The sequence below is a fragment of the Zootoca vivipara genome, chromosome Z1, assembly GCF_965207765.1.
Source record: "Zootoca vivipara chromosome Z1, rZooViv2.hap1.1, whole genome shotgun sequence".
Classification (NCBI taxonomy): domain Eukaryota; kingdom Metazoa; phylum Chordata; class Lepidosauria; order Squamata; family Lacertidae; genus Zootoca; species Zootoca vivipara.
This window is the reverse complement of record NC_142583.1, coordinates 39,360,531-39,382,332: the sequence shown is the minus strand read 5'-3', so window position 1 is coordinate 39,382,332 and position 21,802 is coordinate 39,360,531. Positions and strand designations below refer to the sequence as shown.

Below are 21,802 nucleotides of genomic sequence, written 5' to 3'. Positions count from 1 at the left end.
GGCCAGATCTGAAACTTTGTTCTGCTGTGAGAAGATGCAGCGCCTTAGCTGGGAAAGGCAAGCTTACTGAGGCTGGCAGCATCTGTTTCTCCTTTCAGAGAAGCATGCAACTAAAGAAGTGTGAAGTAAGTGCTGGGTTTTCTTGCCAAAATTCACAAGCATCAGGATTGAGACCACCTGCCAAATGTTGTGAGCAGCGGTTTAAGAATAAATGATCGGAATGAGTCAAAAGTGTTGAGGCAAAATATGACTTTGTTTTGTTTGGGGCTGAAATTTGTGCTGTGTAATGCTCGCTTTGGCAAAAGCGTTCAATGTTGTGAATCCTTGTATGTTTATGTATTTGTTCATGTATCAGTTCTGTATACTAACAGAGAACCCATTCTCCCAGTGTGGATCCTTTTGTAACCAAAATGGTGGCATCCATGCACAAGAATTAGATAATAGCATGCTGGGAAGGGGAAGCTTGGGCAAGATGCTCTCAGTGCCCCCCCCCATAAGCAGCTCCATCTCCTGCTTTGGCACTGGTAACTGCAGCCCTTTTGTTTGGCATTTCCTTCTGTTCCCAGTACACACAACCACCCAGAAAGAAAGCGCAAGACAGCAATTGTTTGCTGGTGTACCTCCATATTTTATGCTGGATAAGAAAGGTGAATAGAGCCTGGAGGTTCTGGGATTCAGGATTCACCACCTGCAGTGTTGTGAACTTTAGCAGGTGCCCAACAGTGCTGACCCCCAATGCTGGCCTTGGGGAGTGCCGAGGTTTGCAGAAGGTTTACAAAAGCAAAAACTGGTAGGTGGGAACCTAAAAATAGGCCCAGTGATCACAGCATGCTAACTTAGTGTTGTGGGGGAAGTTGAGAATGAGGTGTGGGGGGGGGGGAGACTGGAGTGGACTATCCTGGAAAGAGCATGGCTGCATGGAAGCTGAATGAGGGCACTCTGCCCTGCTACCTCATTTGAACCTGGTATTAAAGTATACCTTCCAGTTATCCATACTTGACTGGTAATATAGGCTACTAAGGCTTTAAAGTGTTGGGAAATACATTTGTATAATATGTTTGATACATCTTTTTTCAAATGGTTTGTTTTTTAAATAACTCATCTCTATAACCTACCATGGAGACTTTTCGGGGTGTGGGAGGACAAGATGTCCCTAATCTCACCTGGCAACTGTCTCAGTGTGTAAAACATGGAGTAAAAGGGCTTATGTTATGTATGTTGGTACATATTCCATTTTGTATATCTTTAAGGGCCTTTGAGGCTGCTTGCGATGTGCAACGTGTGGATTTTAGTACGAGATCCTTTCTGTTTGCTGGCCTTACAGAATCAGGAAGTACAATAATAATAATAATCCAAAAGTTACTTGTGAAAATGGCTTGAGGGTTGCATCTCCTCGTGCTGTGTTTTATGTAACACGCTTCTTCAGATCACTTAAAAGTTCTGCAGGTGTCTTTCCCTGTGCCACAATATGTTTTCTTGACTAATTGGATTCCGTGCACATCTGGACAGTAAATCAGAGATCACGATCAGGAACCAGGGAACTATGCATCTGTGAGCTCTACACTGGAGAGATAATCCTGAAGATGAGTTCAGGCAACTACCAGTGTTCAGGACTGTGAAGAACATAAACGTAAACTTTGCTGCTACCTATATTATTATGTTTGCACATGTGTGCATTTGTCCTAAGAAGCCCAGTCAACAAGCCATGTGTATAACTGGCATTGAGCCAAAACATTTAGTCTCAAGAAGCCCCCAAGCAATAAAAGCTACATTTAAAGAAATGCCATTGGGAGTTGTTTCTGAGGTAAATGTAAAGGCAAATGGGGGTAAGCTGAATGCAGCCAAACATGATGTGACAAAGCACCGAGGACAACAAAGGAAACATGAAGCCATAGTTCTTCTGCGGCTCATAAATTAAACGTGGGCCTCTAATGCAGAACGGGAGAAAGGAGATGAATAAGAAGTGTTCAGGAATACTTGTATATTTGGTGAGGGACGTGCACTACTATTTTTTTCTATTTTTAGCAGCATTAATGCACAGAGGTGTCCTTTATATCACAGGAAAGTGCAGTACACTTCCCTGCTCTTAGATTTACTGTTGCCAAATGGCAGAAAGCTCTGCATGTTGAAATGGAACAGAAGCCAAGGACTGGAGTTGGAGTCTGGGTCAGGAGGTCCACATTTTAATCAAAGATGCCTTTTGTGTAACTTAAAAAAATTCCTTCAGTAGCACCTTAAAGACCAACTAAGTTTTTATATTGGTATGAGCTTTCGTGTGCATGCACACTTCTTCAGATACAGTGAAATGGAAGTTTCCAGGCACTTATGTAGAGAAGGGGTGGGGAGGGGTGGGGATGGGGAGGGGGGAATCACTCAGAAGGGTGGTGGAAATGGGTGATTGACTGACTGATAGCTGTTGATGACCGCAAACGACTGCAAATGGATTTGCATGAAAAAGCAAGGGTTGAGATGGCTGAAGATCGCTTATCATGTATAATGAGATAAGAACCCGATATCTCTGTTCAAACCAGGTCCCTCCATGGTTTTGAGCTTGGTGATAAGTTGCAATTCAGCAACTTCTCTTTCCAGTCTATTTCTGAAATTCTTTTGTAGTAAGACAGCTACTTTGAGATCTTGTATAGAATGTCCTGGGAGATTGAAGTGTTCTCCTACTGGTTTTTCTGTCTTCTGGTTCCTGATGTCAGATTTATGTCCATTTATCCTTTGGCGTAGGGTTTGGCCTGTTTGTCCAATATAGAGAGCTGAAGGGCACTGTTGGCATTTGATGGCATACACAATGTTAGAGGATGAGCAATTAAATAGTCCTGAGATGGTATGTTGGATGTTGTTGGGGCCAGTAATGGTGTTGTCTGGGTGTATGTGGCAGCAAAGTTGGCATCTGGGTTTATTGCAGGCTCTGGTACCAGTGTCCATGTTAAGTCTGGTGGTTGTATTATTGTGGGTGAGGAGTTGTTTAAGATTGGGTGGCTGTCTGTAGGCAATGAAAGGTCTTCCTCCCAGAGCTTGAGAAAGGGAGCGGTCATTGTCCAGGAGAGGCTGTAGATCTCTGATGATGCGTTGTACTGTTTTAGCTTGGGAGCTGTATGTGATGACTAGTGGTGTTCTGTTATTTTCTTTTTTGGGTCTGTCTTGCAGCAGGTTCTCTCTAGGTATCTGTCTGGCTCTGTTGATCTGTTGTTTAACTTCATCAGGTGGATATTTTAGTTCTAAAAAGGTTTGCTGTAGATCTCTTAGGTGAGATTCTCTGTCTGTAGAGTTGGAACAGATGCGGTTGTAACGTAAGGCCTGGCTGTATACGATGGATTGTTTGGTATGTTTGGGATGGTAGCTAGAAGCATGTAGATATGTTTGTCGGTCAGTTGGTTTTCTGTATAAGGTGGTGTCTATACGTCCATCCTGTATTTTTATAGTAGTGTCCAAAAAATGTATTTCTTGCATAGATTGGTTCATTGTTAGGTTGATGGTGGGGTGAAAGTCATTGAATGTCTGGTGGAAGGTTTCCAGGGTCTGTTGTCCATGTGTCCAGATAATAAAAATATCGTCAATGTATCGCAGGTACAGGAGAGGTTTGAGTGGGTAGGAGTTAAGGAAACGTTGTTCTAAATCTGCCATGAAGATGTTGGCATACTGTGGGGCCATGCGGGTGCCCATGGCTGTGCCGCTGATCTGGAGGAACAGGTCATCACCAAATTTGAAGTGGTTGTGGGTAAGGACAAAGTGGCAGAGTTTGGTAGCAAAGTCCGCTGTGGTTTTATCTGAAATGGTGTTTCTTATGGCTTGTAAACCATCATTGTGTGGGATGTTGGTATATAGAGATTCCACATCCATAGTGGCTAGTATAGTATTGTTAGGAAGATTGTTCAAATATTGTATTTTCCTCAGAAAATCTGTGGTGTCACGTACGTAGCTGGGAGCACTGATAGCATATGGTTTCAGAACAGAGTCCATATAGCCGGAAACACCCACTGTAATGGTGCCAATACCTGAGATGATGGGGCGTCCTGGGTTTCCTGGTTTGTGTATTTTGGGTAGAAGATAGAAAGTTCCTGGCCGAGGTTCCGCTGGTGTGTTTGTGAGGATCTGTTCTTGGATGTGTAGGGGTAGCTCCTTAATAATCTTGTTCAGTTCTTTTTTGTATGCTTGTGTGGGGTCTGAGTCCAATTTCATGTAAAAGGCAGTATTGGAAAGTTGTCTGTGGGCCTCTTGGATGTAATCAGTTTTGTTCATGATGACGACAGCTCCACCCTTGTCTGCCTCTTTAATTATAATGTCTGGGTTGTTCCTGAGATTTTCTATGGCTCTCCTTTCAGCATGGTTTAGATTTTGTTGTAAGCGATGGTGTTTTCTGGTCACATCCGTTTGGATTCTGTGGCGGAAGCATTTGATGTACAGATCTAGTGTGGTATTGCGTCCATCAGGAGGGGTCCATGTGGAGTCCCTTTTTGTGTAACTTCTTTTCGGTGGTAGTTGGTGGTCAATGTTCTGTTCATTGATGCGTTTGGAGGGTGATGGTTGTTCCCCAGTAAGTTGAGAGGTGTTGTGTTGTGGGGATGTAGTTTGTTCTACTTTGTCTTGTTCTTGTGTGTGATGAAAATACTCCTTCAGGCGTAAACGGCGGAAAAATGCTTCCAGGTCCCCGCAGAACTGAATCATGTGTTGGGATTTGGCAGGGCAGAATGATAGTCCCCGTGAAAGGACGGATTCCTCAGCTGGGCTGAGTGTTTGCTGTGAAAGATTGACAATGTTGTTGATCTTGTTTTGATTGGTGGCCTGTAGGTTGGAAAGGTTGCAGAGTTTTTTATTTTTCTGGTTCTTCAGTAACTCCAGTTGAGAGTGGTAAATGGTTTGTTTTTCCTTGTGGAACTTCTGCCAGGCCGGGTGATTCCTGATGGAGTTCTCCAGTGCAGAGAGTTCCTCCTTTATTAACTTCTGTTTGGAATACAGAACGCCGATAAGATGTTTCAGCAGTTTCTTAGATAAAGTGTGGCATAGTTTTCTGGCATATTCTGTGGGATAAGTTGATTGAAGAGGGTTCTTAATTCTAAGACCCTTAGGTACAATGTCCAGGTTTTTGCATTTAGATAGAAAGAGGATGTCAGTTTGTACCTGGGCAAGTTTCTTGGTGAGGTTGATGGACTTCCATTTCATTTTGTGTAACTGTTTTTGTCCATGAGAAGGCACCTGCAAGCTTCCCGGAATGGTAAATTTAGTTTATAAGGCATGGAATTTCTTGGTAGATGTGGAGTCCAGCAGAAGTTAGCACAACTGCAGCCCCCTTTGGGCATTATTCATTTGATGATGGTCCCATAGGTAAGCGGGTGTGTGTGTGTGTCCTATGCCATTGCCCCTGACAGTGTATGGTTCCCAGCCCCCATAACCTACTTTGTACACGGATGTCTTCTTAGGGGAAGATTACACACATAGAACTTCCTTCAGTCTTTCATGCATAGATGTTGGGAGTGTGGGGCCAGGGAGCCACATAATATCAGGGGTCAGGCCGATGGGGTGGCAAAGTCACTTCCCCTTCTTTCTGTGAAGCCCTCTACATGCAAATGGCTGTGAGTAAGTGCTCTGGTCTTCCCCCCCCCTTTTCTATCCATCATGATTAGTTCCTGGCCTTCCTTCCTAACTTTCAGTGTACACTATTAATTTTTAACTCGGTTTTGTGAGTGCTAATCCAACACTAGAACCTTATTTCATGTTAAGATTATTTGTCAGTTAAAGTAGCACCTGGTATCTCTTGTGCGAAGTATTATCTGGTTTTGTTGGTCTCTTTAAAGGCATGTGGGGGGGAGCAGGATATCCTTTTTCAGTTATTCCTTGGCTTTATGGCAGTACAGGCTCCAGTCTCAGGATGGAAGTGAAAAGCGTGTTCTGAACTTCTCCAAGCGCACTTTGGCTCACATAACTGAAGAGGCTCTTAGCTGCTCTTTTGCCGGGTGTCAAATAAATAAATTTGACACTGGGAAATCTTAAAACTGAGCAAAGAGGAGCTACAAAAAAGGAAAGGCAATCCATGATTCCGCCAGCCTTCTCTCGTGAGATTAAATAAATGAAAAGTGGAAAACGAGAAATGTACTTATTACAATTGTACCCTGGTCCCCTCCCCCCCCCCTCTGGGGAGTTCAGAATGGCTTACATATGGTTCTCTGTGGACTCTTCCCCACTTAGCTCCAGTAGCTGAAGCGAACCACATCCATTCAGACTATCCTCTTTTCAGGAAATAATTGCCAACATTTGCAAGCAATTAAAACTTTCCTGCAGGACTGCATATGAAATATAAAACGTATGCTCTATGTAGAGATGTAGGGTTTTTTTTTAAAAGCAATAATTCTAGTAGAGAATCCATAGAAAGATACAAATCAACAGAATAAGAGTTTTGGCATTAGGTTTTATAGGTTTACTGTGCATGACAACTGTGTTCACTGTCCTCCCCCCCCCTTCACAGCACAAAAATAGTATTTGGTATGCAAGGATAAAATCAGCTTTAGGCAGTTTGTTCACCAGTGAAATAAGTACCTCTTTCCTTTACATTAAATCATTCTGAATGCATACAATTGCTGTTATTTTCATTCTATTGTGTCTGCTTCCTGTTGGTCAAAGGTTATTAGAATAGGGTGGTGTATAACGAGATGGAAAGCTGACAGGAAGACTTAACGCTGTGCTTATTTTGGGGTAGACACAACTACTGAAATGGTCGGGATTTTGTGGCTGTGCTGAAAACAAAATGAGGTACTTTTATTATCCAGTCTCAAGGTCTTTTTGTACATATGCACAGTCCTGTTTTTAAACTTGTTTCAATGGCAAATAAAAGCAACTCTGAAGGTACTTTATTTACTATTAAAAATGTCTTTTAGAAAATTACGGCAAACTTTTCCTCCTAAGCAATTCTGTTTGATTTAATGATATATATTCAGTCTTTTTTAAATAGTCACTGTTCAGACTTCAAGAACAGTCATTTTTTGATAGCGTGTAATACAACTGCCTTGGAACCTGAAAGAACATTTTCAAAAAGTATAGTAATGTCCAACTTCTAATGTTTGTTGTTGAATAACAGTGTTCTTAGGAGCTAATCTAGATGGCATTTATTGAGAAACAGCTGCTTGCCTACGACATGTTACATGTGGAAATCAGAGTAGAGCATTCTTGTAACTTTGTTAAAATGAAACCGGTAGATTGTAATACTCATTGATCCACAAGAAAGTTGTTTTTCGTTGTGTGAATTGAGGTTGTGTTGAATTGCCTACTCTCAAGGTCTCTAATTGCACAGTCATGAATTCATATGTAAGAGTGTGGCTTCATAACAAATTACTATACTGTACTTTTTAAAGTAAATGTTCATTCATCGAACTGAAAGGGAATGTGAAAGGAAGAAAAGACCAGCAGCAGAAGATAACATATGAGGGTCTGTCTTTCTCAGCAATCAATCTCTGGTGTATTGTTCTGTTGTTATTGTTGTTGTTGCTGCTGCTGCTTATTTAGTTCTTAAAGTTGCTAGGAGCTGTACAGAAAGTAAAAATGAACACAAATCCTAGCAGGAGGTTTACAATTTTAAAAATCGACAGGAAAGTAAAAGGGGCTACATGAACTGATTAAGGCTGCAATCCTATACAGTTTTAAGCGTCATTGAAAACAGTGTTGCTTCTGAGTAATATACAGCATTGGTCTGTATAAATAACAAATTTTGCTAATGCATGTGCATTAAAAAAAGCATTGAAAAGTAGAAAGGTGTAAACTTGGATTAAACTTTTTAAAATGTAGTTTTTATCACTTTGAGAGGTTGGAAGGTTATGTGATAGCTGCTGGTTTTCAAAGCAAAACCTGACCACAGACTGGTTTTAGTGCATTTGTTCTTCATATCTAAGTTTGTGCATTTAAAGTGGAGAGGTATTTTGGTTTCTCCTTATGTTCTGTTTTTTATGCGTTCTGATGAGAGCAGATTACACCAAAGCTTGCACATTTTATTCAGACAAGGGGCATTAATAAAGAGTTGAGTAATGAGGGGCGGCACTTGAAAGAGCCCCTCCAAGTTGTCTTAATAGAAAAAAGGGACCCACTGGACAAAAACAGCGGAATATAGGGTGGCTTCTGAACTGCTGTTACAGCAATGCCACCAGAATGAACCACTTGGAGGTATGGTGGAATGGAACATGATATCAAATGAGTTTTACAAAAGCTAGACAATGAAAGGAATTTATTGAACAATACATCTTTCCAATGCGTTCATCTAGTTAGGAGAACAGTTGTAGAAGAGACAGAAAATGTTTCTTGAACAAAATATATATATATACTTGAAGATTTATGCTATCATTGATCATATTGCAAGCATAGCATGCAACTAAAAAAAAATGCCACAGGTTAGACCAATTTGGGCTTATTAGGAAACCATGATTTCCTGTTACATCTGAACCAGGCCAAAAGCACAGGTTTGACTACCCTTGTTTTTGCAATAATGAGATGGGATATCATGGGAGTGATATTCATACTATGATTTTAAGTCAAAGGAATGTTCTGAAATCATTCCCATTATTAAAAATGGTCTGATTCTACGAGTAACCCATAATACACTGAGAATCCGAGGGCAGCTTGGCATACCTGTATTTCTTCTTAGAAGACATGTAGCCAAATCCTTTCCATATTTACCATTCCCTTTAGTGTTGGGTGTTAAAAACTTTTGATTTAGGTCTGGGAGTGGATTTGGAAACAGTGAAGATGGCAAAGTTTATTGATATTAATATTTAAAATGTATGTAGCACTTTCAAGTCCTTAACATGCATTAGCTAGTTGTAATTTTTAGAATGACTCTATAAGGTTAGTATTATCTCCCATATTGTGCATGGGGTGTAGGAATTGACAATGAGAAAGCGTGACCTGCCAAAGACCATCTAATGAGTTTATGGAAGAGGTGGGAATTGAACCACAGACTTCAAGATTCACAGCTCAATTTCTTAGCCACTAAACTACACCAGCTCTCCAGATTGTTGGGCACCACTGATGGGGCCAGGATGACATTTTCTCAGTCATCCTGACTGGTGTCACAGAAATTAAACCTTACCTTTGCTACTGTTCAAGCTAATAACTTGAACATAGGGTTAATGAGTAACTGTAGGTACATAGGAAGATTAGTTTAAAGTTATTGCATTATAATTTATCACACCATGTGGATACTAGCAGTGATGGAAAACTGAGCTTGTGAACACTTGTACCTTAGAATCATGGAATAATAAAACTCTAGAGTTTTAGCACATACATGAACGTAAGAGGGGCCTTCATACTGCTTCACACCAAAAGGCCTGTCTAGTCCAGCATCCTGCTTCCACAATTGCTGTGGGAATCCCAAGAGCAGGACATGAGGGAGATTGTGCTCTTCCACCATCAGTCCCAAACACTTGTATTCAGAGACACATTCATTCTGGTGGTAGTACATAGCTATGATGACCGGTAACTGTTGAAAGCTTTATCCTCCATAAATTTGTCTAATGCCTCTTTAAAACGAAGTTGATGGGCACCACCACATATTGTGGAAGTGGATTCCTAAGTTTTTAGCTGTGCAAAGGAGTACAATGGTACCTTGGTTCTCAAATGCCTTGGTACTCAAACAACTTGGAACCCAAACACTGCAAACCCGGAAGTAAGTGTTCCTGTTTGCAAACTTTTTTGGGAAGCCGAACGTGCTCTGTTTTTAGTGCCATGCTTCTGTTTTGAGTGTTATGCTGAGGTCTGTCTGTTTTTGCTATTTATTTTGCGTTTTTGTGGCTTTTTTGTTTTGTTTTTGTGACTGTGTGCAACCCAATTCAGATATTGATTGATTGATTGATTGATTGTCTGGCTGCAGTATAATGTTTATTGCTTTCATTTTATGGATCAAAGGTCTCGTTAGAAAGTAGAATTCATGTTAAATTGCTGTTTTAGGAGTTGTTTTTAAAAGTCTGGAACAGATTAATCCATTTTTCATTACTTTCTATGGGAAAGCACGCCTTGGTTTTGGAACACTTTGGTTTTGGAACAGACTTCCAGAACGGATTAATTTTAAGAGTCAAGGTACCACTGTACTTACTTTTGTGTGTTGTACATCTCACACAATCCTTGGATAACCCTGGCCACATGGCTACAACAGGTTGAGATTGCCTATAGAAGAGTCTTATATTACATGAACAAAACTGTAATTAGACAGCAGCATTCTAGGAGTGTTTCTAATAAAGAATGCTATAATAGCGCTAAGTACCATGTGGTTAAAGGGTAAAGGGCCCCCTGACCATCAGGTCCAGTCGTGTCCGACTCTGGGGTTGCGGCGCTCATCTCGCTCTATAGGCCGAGGGAGCCGGCGTTTGTCCGCAGACAGCTTCCGGGTCATGTGGCCAGCATGACAAAGCTGCTTCTGGCGAACCAGAGCAGCACATGGAAACGCCGTTTACCTTCCCGCCAGAGCGGTCCCTATTTATCTACTTGCACTTTTGACGTGCTTTCGAACTGCTAGGTGGGCAGGAGCTGGGACCGAGCAACGGGAGCAGGGATTCGAACCGCCGACCTTCTGATCAGCAAGCCCTAGGCTCAGTGGTTTAACCCAGCGTTTCTCAACCGCTGTTCCGCGGCACAGTACTGTGCCGCGGGACGCTGGTTGGTGTGCCGGGAGACGCTGGCGACGAGAAGGGCGATTTGCTGCCCTGTCACGTGACTGGCGGCCGCCATTAGGGGCGCTGACCCGCCGGAAAGGAAGCCGGCCGGGTCACGACGGGGGCGGGGCGAGCGCAGCTCTCAACAGCCACCACCGCGGCTGTTTGTCTCACTCTCGCTCCTCTTGCTGGCGGCGCCCGGGAGTTTTTTGGTCAGCGCGGGAGTGAGCGGCCTCTTCGGCAAGGAGTCCTGCAGAAGGTGAGGTGCTCTTCTTGCTAGCCCAGGGGTCGGCAACCCGCGGCTCCGGAGCTGCATGTGGGAGCCTCAAAAGGGAGCCTCACCAAGAAGCCCCAGCCCACACAGACAGGGACCGATCAGAGGTCGGTCCGTCGTTTGTTCCCTTCCGCTGCAGAAACTCCGCCGTCGGGGCTGCGCGCACGGGGAGAAGGCGGCGAGTGGCTCCGCCAAGGACATAATGCAGAACAGACCTGCAAAGGAACCCCTCAACAGTCTTTTGCCATTAAACTCCAACTTTTACACCATGCACTTTTTGCACCCGTGTGTGTAATGATTACGTCTCCCCTCCAAACTAAACTAAATATAGGGCGGCACAGAGTTGGTGTGCCCCGGGATTTTTTTTCATAGAACAAGTGTGCCGTGGCCCAAAAAAGGTTGAGAAACACTGGTTTAACCCACAGCACCACCTGGTTGGTAAACCCTTAATAGTGATAAAGTTCTTTGGGTTGCATAAAAAACTACTAATTACTAAGCATGTAACAACTGCAAAGCATAGCAAACTTTCTCTCTCTCTTTGTTCTTCTTGCCTTTCTGACTGTTTTTTTCCTATTATTTTTTCCAGTGTAGTTGAACAAATTCCATTTTAGATTGCTAAGCACAAAGCGCTTCAATGCTGCTTTTCTGTTTTCAATGTTTTCTTTGTTTGTATAAGCAAGCTAAAGTTAGAACTGACCAACACAAAACTAGCAAATGGTGGCAATAGATTGAAAACAGGAAATTTTGGCCGTGTGTGTGTGTGTGTGTGTGTGTGTGTGTGTGTGTGTGTATTCTGAACAGATTATAAGGATGATAGCTGGTGGAGTGGAAACTTCCACCGAGGCTGTTTTTTCCTTATTTTTCCCCTGCTAGAAAAGATGAGGCTTCCTGGAAAACAAGCCTTACGAGGTGTGAGTGCACAGTGTTTTTATATCTTGGTCAATATCTTAGTAAAGGTGCACTGAATATTTTCCACAATTCATTCATATTTGTGAAAGTTTTTGCAAAAGGCATTAAGAGACATGGAACTCCGTTCATCTCAAATAATAATTTCACCATTTTCTAAGATCAACCTGGCACCAACTTTCCATTGAATGTCTGAGTAACCGTTGTGTGTGGAGTTGAAGATGGGGCTGTCTCTGCCCCCACATTGGCAAGAGGATGTCTATAGGGGGAGCTTGTTGTATGCTCATTGCCTCCGGCTCTTGCGCATGATGTGGAACCCTGGTGGTTTCAGTGGGGAGGATCCTGCATGCATACCACAGGGAGGTCAGGTGGTTATGTGGGGCCAGTGGTCACAGCCCCAGTCTTGCGCTGCGTAGGGAGTTAAAGCGCATGATTGAATTCCTGAATCACGCTTCTGTTTATTGTGACATTTGACACTGTTGTCAAGTAGCGCTCCATAAAACAAATGTGAGAATATTTAAAGCAAAGTGCATTGAGTTTTCACATATAAAATGATACAAAGCAACTATCTTACGGTAATTAAAGGAAAAATAGGGAAAACCTCAGCATTTGCTTGTTTAAAAGGCAAGTAAATGAGAGAATTGTGGCTCATTCTGATACACTGGGAATTAGCCGCATTGAGTACAGGGAGGCCTTACTTTCGAGTAGTCATACATGCTGTTGTTGTTTAGTCGTGTCCGACTCTTCGTGACCCCATGAACCAGAGCACGCCAGGCACTCCTGTCTTGCACTGCCTCCCGCAGTTTGGTCAAACTCATGTTTGTAGCTTCGAGAACACTTGTTAGGTTTTTCCTTTAAGACTGATGTGGTCAATGGTGCTACACAGAGATGTGTGTTTGTAACCTTGATCTGAATGATAGCACACCTGTGAGCTTTTGCTAATTTGAATAATTGAAGGTAGAGTTTGCTTACTGTAATGTGATTGGGTAATTGACTATTTTGAATTCTGTATTTAAGCAAATGGTTCATGGGTGTGGTGGTGATGTATTGTAAAATGAGAGGAAAGGAGTAGAGGAGTGTGTTGTATATAATTGTAAATAAAAGCAAGCAAAGATACTGAAGACGACTTTGTTATTTCGTCAACCCTGCCGCTGTTGCCACTCGGTTGGTGCGTATTTTGCCCAACAACACTGTCCAACCATCTTGTCCTCTGACGTCCCCTTCTCCTAGTGCCCTCAATCTTTCCCAACATCAGGGTCTTTTCCAAGGATTCTTCTCTTCTCATGAGGTGGCCAAAGTATTGGAGCCTCAGCTTCACGATCTGTCCTTCCAGGGAGCACTCAGGGCTGATTTCCTTAAGAATGGATAGGTTTGATCTTCTTGCAGTCCATGGGACTCTCAAGAGTCTCCTCCAGCACCATAATTCAAAAGCATCAATTCTTCGGCGATCAGCCTTCTTTATGGTCCAGCTCTCACTTCCATACATCACTACTGGGAAAACCATAGCTTTAACTATACGGACCTTTGTAGGCAAGGTGATGTCTCTGCTTTTTAAGATGCTGTCTAGGTTTGTCATTGCTTTTCTCCCAAGAAGCAGGCGTCTTTTAATTTCGTGACTGCTGTCACCATCTGCAGTGATCAAGGAGCCCAAGAAGGTAAAATCTCTCACTGCCTCCATTTCTTCCCCTTCTATTTGCCAGGAGGTGATGGGACCAGTGGCCATGATCTTGGTTTTTTTGATGTTGAGCTTCAGACCATATTTTGCGCTCTCCTCTTTCACCCTCATTAAAAGGTTCTTTAATTCCTCCTCGCTTTCTGCCATCAAGGTTGTGTCATCTGCATATCTGAGGTTGTTGATATTTCTTCCGGCAATCTTAATTCCGGTTTGGGATTCATCTAGTCCAGCCTTTCGCATGATGAATTCTGCATATAAGTTAAATAAGCAGGGAGACAATATACAACCTTGTCGTACTCCTTTCCCAATTTTGAACCACTCAGTTGTTCCATATCCAGTTCTAACTGTAGCTTCTTGTCCCACATAGAGATTTCTCAGGAGACAGATGAGGTGATCAGGCACTCCGATTTCTTTAAGAACTTGCCATAGTTTGCTGTGGTCAACACAGTCAAAGGCTTTTGCATAGTCAATGAAGCAGAAGTAGACGTTTTTCTGGAACTCTCTAGCTTTCTCCATAATCCAGCACATGTTTGCTATCTGGTCTCTGGTTCCTCTGCCCTTCCAAATCCAGCTTGCACTTCTGGGAGTTCTCGGTCCACATACTGCCTAAGCCTGCCTTGTAGAATTTTAAGCATAACCTTGCTAGCGTGTGAAATGAGCGCAATTGTGCGGTAGTTGGAGCATTCTTTGGCACTGCCCTTCTTTGGAATTGGGATGTAGACTGATCTTCTCCAATCCTCTGGCCATTGCTGAGTTTTCCAAACTTGCTGGCATATTGGGTGTAGCACCTTAACAGCATCATCTTTTAAAATTCATACATGCTACTGTGCTGTAAATTGTTTTGGTTGTAGCCCATTCCTCCTCAGAGCTTTTGTCCCTTTTGTCTTCACTGATCAACATTCTGATCCTCAGTTTTAGGGCTGGTGGTGTAACATCCATGCAATACAAACACTAATTATGGTTTGGATTAAGCTGTTTCATTTCTCTGTCTTGGACGAAAAGTTAACATTTGCTTATTGTAGTAACAGTTCTGTAAGCAAAGATCTATTTAGCCTTTCTGAACATGCTCTTTCAGTTTCAACATCAGGTGTCCCAGTTGCAAAACGTAAGTGGATTTTTCTCTGCATGGGCGAATGAATGTATAAACTTTGTAAGAATTCTGTTTGGGAACAACCCAAATGTTTTTGGTTTGGAAAGTACCTCCCAAAGCTGTACTCCTTAACTTCTGTTGTGTAGCATGGGCTTCTGAAGCACTTCTCAGTAAGGCAATGTAGAGCTTCCACCAGGCAGCCAACACTAAAATGTTAAAAATAGAACACGCTTCAAGAATCCCAGATATTTTCAGATAACAAAGAGTGATTTATGTGGGTTCCCTTTTCAGTTTGACAAAACATAGAAGGGCCTTTGTACTATGATTAGCACGCGTGCTGATGTCAGTTCTCTTGTCTAGCTTCAAGCTTTATTCTGCTGCTAAATTGTGCTTTTGTGCTATAATCCAGAGAAGCTTTGTGTCTGCCTTATTAGTGTGTAGTTTATGGAATTGCTTTTGTTTCGGATGATAGTCTGTGCCAGTTTCAGTGTGAGTGACTCATTATGCAACTGAAATAAACATTTCCATTTTCACTATGTGGAAAAAGAAATCTTCTGGGTAGATAAGGGGAGGGGGCACAGAAGCAGGTGTTAATGGTCTAAAGTCACTGTTTCAGATACTTGGTGCTTTGTGGCATGCTAGGCTAAAAAGAAGGTCTGTTTGGATTATCAGTTTATGAAACTGGCTCCAGTGAGAGTTGTATTTTACCCTCCATGTTGAATTGGGTCTCTGTTAGCGCTGAAATACAGAGGCGATTTCAACTCATGAATGTGCAGGATTAGGAAGTAAACCTCCAAATTACCTGCATTTGGTGTGTTGCAACCACATCATTAAACAAATTGCTCGGCTTTGTGCAGCATTTTATTCTGTATTGTATATCCCCCCCCTTCTTCCCCTTTGGCATTTTTTACACAACCCAAAGAACTTGATCATTATTAAGAGTATACCAACCACATAGGACTTACAGCATTCTTTATTAGAACACTCCTGTCTTATTAACAGTTTTGTTCATGTATTAGAAGGGTGTGGAGGGGGAAAGCAAACTCAGGCCCCTCCACATAAAAATGACCTCCCCAATCAGATCTGGAAGTGGGGCAGGTAACAACTTCTGGGTCAGGAGGGACAGGGCTGTTCCTTCTGCACTGGAACAGCATTGGAATCCTCACAGGAAGCTGTTTGATGGAGTGACCCTCCTCCTTTGCTGTTGTTAGTGGCAATTCTGGTTTTTTGGTCTCAGTAGAGAGCAACCCTTCCTTGGATGTACTCTCTACCCAGATCAGATTTTTTTTTTCTGCCTGTAGGCATCTCCCCCTCTCCTTTCCACCCCCCAAAAGCCACATAATTGGAAGTTAAACAAGTATTTGGATTATAAACTGCACAAATATGGGTTGTACTGGAACTTCTGCTTCAAAGCTGTTTAATAGAGGCTGTGCCAAGTTGCCATCTCTGTTCCAAGCAAACTGAAGAATTGCCTGGGTGACACAGGAGTTTGTCTAGCAGCACCACAATGAGAGCTCCAATGATAGTATGTGGTCATGTAAATTATAGTCTAGAAGAGGAAGACTTTTCATTCTTGTCTTCATTCAGAATTCCAGAATTGTGAATTTTGCATTTTGTATTGCAGTTGTGAGTTTAGCTAGCATGCTACTTAGAGCTGCCAGTTACCTATTGGGATTGTTGTTACCAAGCCTACACATGTCCTGGTTCATGTTACATGAACACATGTGTTTAAAAGTGCAACCATGAAGGTATGATATTTGAAATCTTTGTTCCAAAGTTTACTATATGTCACAGAGGTTATTGCACTGTACCTACACTTTCAATCACTTGGGGGAATTAGCAAATACAACTCAGTCCCAGTTTGAAGTTAAACACAATAATAATTACTTATTTGTGTGCCAAAATTGTGGTGAGTGAGTAATTTGATTTGTGGTTTGACGCAACAAATGCACTATTACAGAATTGCAAGCTGGGTTGGTTGTTAAAAAAACTATATGCAGGCTATCCAAACCCACATGGCCTGAACCAGTAGTTGACACTTACTATCTTAGAGACAGCAAAAGATGGAGGCAGGGAGTCTAATGGCTGCTGTCGTGTAAGAAGTGAGAAGCATTGTCAGGGATGTTGCAGTGCGCAGAGGAGGCCAAGGCATGCCAGTAGGATGAACGATCAAATGCAAATGACCATGGGAGGGCAGAAAGATGGCAAGATTTAAGAAATGAAGCAGGTGGAGAGAAGTGAGAGGAATAACATGCCAAACACTATTTGTCCCAGAGAAAGAAGGGGAGGCTTTCTAGAGATCCCAAGCATGCACTCTGATGTCCTTGGAACACTCAGCCAAATAGGATTTTAAAATACAAACAAGGCAGCCCTGTTTAGGGAAGCTTTTAATGTTTAATGGATTTCTGTATTTTAATGTTTGATGGATTTCTGTATTTTAGAATTTGTTTTGTTGGAAGCCGCCCAGAGTGGCTGGGGGAACCCGGCCAGATGGGCGGGGTATAAATAATATATTATTATTATTATTATTATTATTATTATTATTATTATTATCCAGAGAGCACGTGAAACTTGCGTTCCCTTAAAGTTCCTGCCTAAACCACCAGACAAGGAGAAGAGGCAGGGAGGAGGTCTGCTCCCATGCGGATCCTTGACGGCAAGTAGACTAGGCAAAGTGTGGTGAATGGGGCAGTCTCATGGGAGAAACACTTAACTTGTGGAGCAACGTTCCTGGCCAGAAGACTGAACAAAGTGGGAAGTGAGGGGACAGGACTTCCTGAGGGAAGTAGTCACTCTTAAGACAAAAGACAGTTAGTTAGGGACAAAGCAAGATGGAGGGGAACATTGGAAGCTAATTAATTCAGTTGCTGAGTCATTACCAAGCTTATCAACGCAAGTTTCCTGCTGCATAGTGGCAGGGATGTCACGAAGAGTCTTTGTCCAAACTGGTGACTGAGATTCCTTTTGTGGGGAGAGGTGGAGGCATTTCCCATTCAAAGTTAGGCTTACTGTAAATTTTGACTTAATTCAATTAGCAGACGTAGGTGCTTGCTGGAAGGTGTCCTAGAAGTGATTAATGTTGTTTGAATTTATGTTGCTGAGATATTGGGGTGGGGAGGGGTGGTGCAATTAGGCTTTCATGATTGATTGTGCATACCAGTTCTTGCAGGGAAATTCTCCTGTGCAGCAGCTACTGTAGAGATATTTGTAGAAGCCACTAGAGCTTCCCATGATGGGACTAAACTTGAACTGCCACAGTTTTCTCTTATCGTCTTGCACTGATTGTCCACAGTACTCACGTACTGCTCAACCAAACTATGGCTTGGCATGACAAGTGAGCACAGAGGGGAAATTGTGGCCCCTGTCTGGATCTCTACATCAACTGTGCTATCAGGAGCTAAATCATTGTTTGGCTTAGAGTTGGCTGCACACCTGACCCCCATAGTTTGCATGCTGAAGATATGGTTTGTTTTTTGCTTACCCATATGATTGCTCCTTGATGGTTAGCTATGGCTTTGCTTAGTGTTACATGTGAACTGGATCGATGTCTCGGGGCATGTGCAGAGTTCCAGTCGAACTGAGTTTCTTAGTAACAGATTGCACTCTGGACCAACCATGTGCCTCCTTTTTCCTCTGTTGTCATGTGCCTCTGCTGTCCCTTTTAGTGGAGGTTTAGTGAACTAAATAATAATTCGTGATATTTAAGATTTCCAGAACTTTGGTCTAAGATACAATTTTACAGCTTTGAATATTTTGCAAAACTGTTTATTGTGTCCAGCGCTGGCTGAGTAATGCACTGGTATAAAATATGAATTGCCTGAATCTTTTTTGCCTTCCCTTCTCTAGGCATGGAAGAGGAGATGGTTTGTTCTCCGCAGTGGTCGACTGACAGGGGATCCAGATGTGTTGGAATACTACAAAAACGACCATGCCAAGAAACCAATTCGTATCATTGACTTGAACTTGTGTCAACAAGTGGATGCTGGATTGACATTTAACAAAAAAGAATTTGAAAACAGCTATATTTTTGACATCAACACAATAGACAGAGTCTTCTACTTGGTTGCCGACAGTGAAGAGGAGATGAATAAGTGGGTTCAATGTATTTGTGAAATCTGTGGGTTCAACGCTACTGAAGAAGGTAGGATTCCCCCCTTGGTTCCGCCTCCCCCAGCATTTAATTTGTATTCTTTTCCCCTAGGAATACCAAAGCACTCTATGAGACAATTGCAAGGCAGTGCAGATGTCTGCTGTGCTGTGTTTGCTTGTTTAAAAAAAAAACAGCACAGTGTTTGGAAGTTTGCAAATATTGGGTCATCACGCAGACCAGACACGGTCAACAACTGAAAAGTTGTGTTTTGAATTCTTTACACTATATAAAGCCACATTTTTGTATGTTTCTCTAGAAGGCATTGCCTTTTTGGAGGCAAAATAGAAAGGTTCTGTATTTGGTATTATAGGCTTGAATATTTTTAGGACAGTATTTGCATAGTGGCTAGTTACGAGCTTTTATAATTTGTCTGGCTGTGGATTTAAACATATATATTTGTGGTTGTAATAAGCTAGCTGAACAGCTAAAGCTTGGTTGCAGCTTGAGCAGTGGGGTTGACTTGCCAGACTGTGGTTAAGTGGAACAGTGGCCACAGAAAAGCAGATCTTTTAGCACACAGCAATAAAATAATAATAATTAATGGAACCTGACTTAGTATTTGTTACCTACCATTGCAAAATTCCCCAAGGATCTCAACAGCTACCCCCTGCTGTTAGTTCATAGAGATGAAATAGAATTTATTCACTGACTATTCTGACTTTCCCAGCATGTCTTGAACCATGTAATGGCACTTTTAACACGAGGAATGTCTAGCTGGCTTGTATTAATGCACCATCAATGTCTCCAAGATGTCGCATTGCCCCCATTTCACCATTAATGCTTGGAAGCTAAGATAGAAGGGTTCTGCTGGTGCACTGGGACTTCTTCTCCTATGTTCCCTTAATATCTGCTCTGGTGTGTCCTCTGGAGCTAATTTTAAAGACCTGTGGGGAGCTGGAGGGGAGAGGAGAGGAAGAAGAAGCTCCAGTGCATGTCTGGAGCTATAGTGTAGGATGGCTCCTGGTTCAGTTGTCGCATTAAACCAAACCTTGGCTTAGGACAAATGCATATGCTCCCCAAGTCCTCTGAAATGGGACTTAGGGTTATGCTCTCTCCAGACTAACCACAAGGTGTGACCAGGAACAAGCCTTGGCTATAGCTCATGGTTAGTGAGGACAGAGCTTAACCGTGAGTTCCGGTTTGTACAACACATTAAGTCAAACCTTGGCTTAGGTCAAATGGCCACAGGCAGCAAAAAGGGAGGCGCAAAGCACCTGCCAGCTGATTTCCAGGAGCCCATGCGTCCACACCAATTGCATGTTCGCTTCTCAGATTGTTTTGAAAGATCCTATGAACACACATTTTCAGTGTGGAGGAGGATTTGAAACTGGCATCATCCACACGTCTTGAGGCAGTAGAGTCTGTTCTGCCACCTCATTCCTACCCCTAGTTCACTGCGTGTGTAGACTCTGCCTCTTTATTAACTTACAGGATACAAAGTGATATTGAATGTAGGATAAAAGAGATGTAGGAAGTTGCCTGTACAAATGTTCACAGTGTTGTACAAAATAACGCGAGGGCTTTTAATCAAAATAGATGCATGTGATTCAGATGTACTCCCTGCTTTGGATGTGCTCTGAATTTGCATGGTTTACAGCTTGCAGACAAAACACCTTCTGGGAATAATTTCCCATGCTCCTTTGTAAGCTAATCACTTAATGTCCATTGCCATTGTATCTGCACATTTTCTACTTGGTATCAAATTGAAGTGCAGTCGGATTGTTTTGCTTCTATACAGATGTCCTAAGTGACTCATTCCTGAAAACGAGTTGCACTGCAAGACAATCACTGCAAGACAATTTTGTTTGTAGCTGATTCATCACTTTCCATTGCCTCTTCCCATATTTTGTGAAGTGTGCCTCCATCTCTGTGTCTGAATCTGACATTGCTTAAGGTCTTATCATTGTGGAGGGGTAGAGCTGGTATCTAAAAATGTTCACGCTGCCTTTAAAGTATTTATTATTTCTCAAAAGGTTGGTGGTAATTTTCTGCTCATGTAAAGCTGGGTATTGGGAAAGATCCAGTTTATGTGTATTGTTGGAGATTCATTCCCTGTGCTGCAGTCATGGGATTGTTGTCTATCACATGATTATATATGTTTACATTCCACAGAGTGGGAAGTGGGAAGTGACGGAGACAGGATGTTTGTGTTACGGTGTTCCGTGAAGTGGGACTATTGTTCTTTGTTTCTCTTTGCTGTCTGATGCTAGAGAGAGAGGGAGCCATGTTGCAGTGCTCCGTGTGTGTTTATATGTAAATAAACGTAGATTAGCCAAATGCTGTGCTACTGAGTTCTGTTACGCAACTGTGCAAACTCTGCAGATCCGCAAGTGTGCTGATGTCAGTTGGCATCAGTCACTGTGATGTTCGGGCTGGAGAAAGCTTTTGAAGCTCCCGAACGATGGACCAGGAGGGAGAGAACATGCCAGTCAGGCATGTGTCTTTACCAGGGTCCTACTCACAAGTAAGAGATCCTAACAAGCATGCTACACCAACATAGGGGTGTGCTTCTTAAAGAGAGAGAAATGAATATTTTGCTATTCTGAAAGGTCTTCAGGGGTTATTTGCTGTGGCTTTCTGATGTTAAAATTTAGCATGCAGATTCACCAAGGGACACATTTGAAACAGTAAGAAGTCAGACACAACTCTTGACCCATGTTAGTGGTTGGGTCTAGCTGTTCTCACCTCAAGACAGGTAATTTGTATCCCCCAGCGCAAGGCAGGTAGTTAAACTATGGAATTGATTACCACAAGATGTGCCGATGGCCACCAATTTACACTGCTTTAAAACAGGATTAGACCCTTCTCCCAACTGACAAGAAGAAGAGTGGAAGAAAGGAGCAGCAGCTGCATAGTGAAACTGGCAAGATGATGAGTAGGGCATACACATTTCCCCCAACTGGACTGAATTTCTGATGGAAGAGACCATTGAAGGGGGGGGGCTTACATGGCTTGGCTAGTCATGCCGTGCTGTTGCTTTGAATGGAACTTTGGATCAACCCACTGGCAGGAAAGGGGGTGTTTCAGGGAACAGGCCACCACTCCTTCCAACAAGGGGCACTTGTTGCATCCA

At 42.5% G+C, this 21,802-nt stretch overlaps 1 protein-coding gene across 4 annotated transcripts in view; it reads left to right on the top strand.

The window, feature by feature from the left end:
• GAB1 (GRB2 associated binding protein 1) overlaps positions 1-21,802 on the top strand; it is an 89,840-nt gene that overhangs the window by 43,559 nt on the left and 24,479 nt on the right. For 3 of the 4 annotated variants that reach the window (XM_035111610.3, XM_035111612.3, XM_088660290.1), the window contains exon 2: positions 18,426-18,720. In XM_035111610.3, the coding sequence (XP_034967501.1) occupies positions 18,426-18,720 (295 nt within the window). Of the gene's footprint in view, positions 1-6,686; positions 6,754-18,425; positions 18,721-21,802 lie in introns of those variants that run through there. The other variant, XM_088660289.1, reaches the window with a different exon arrangement.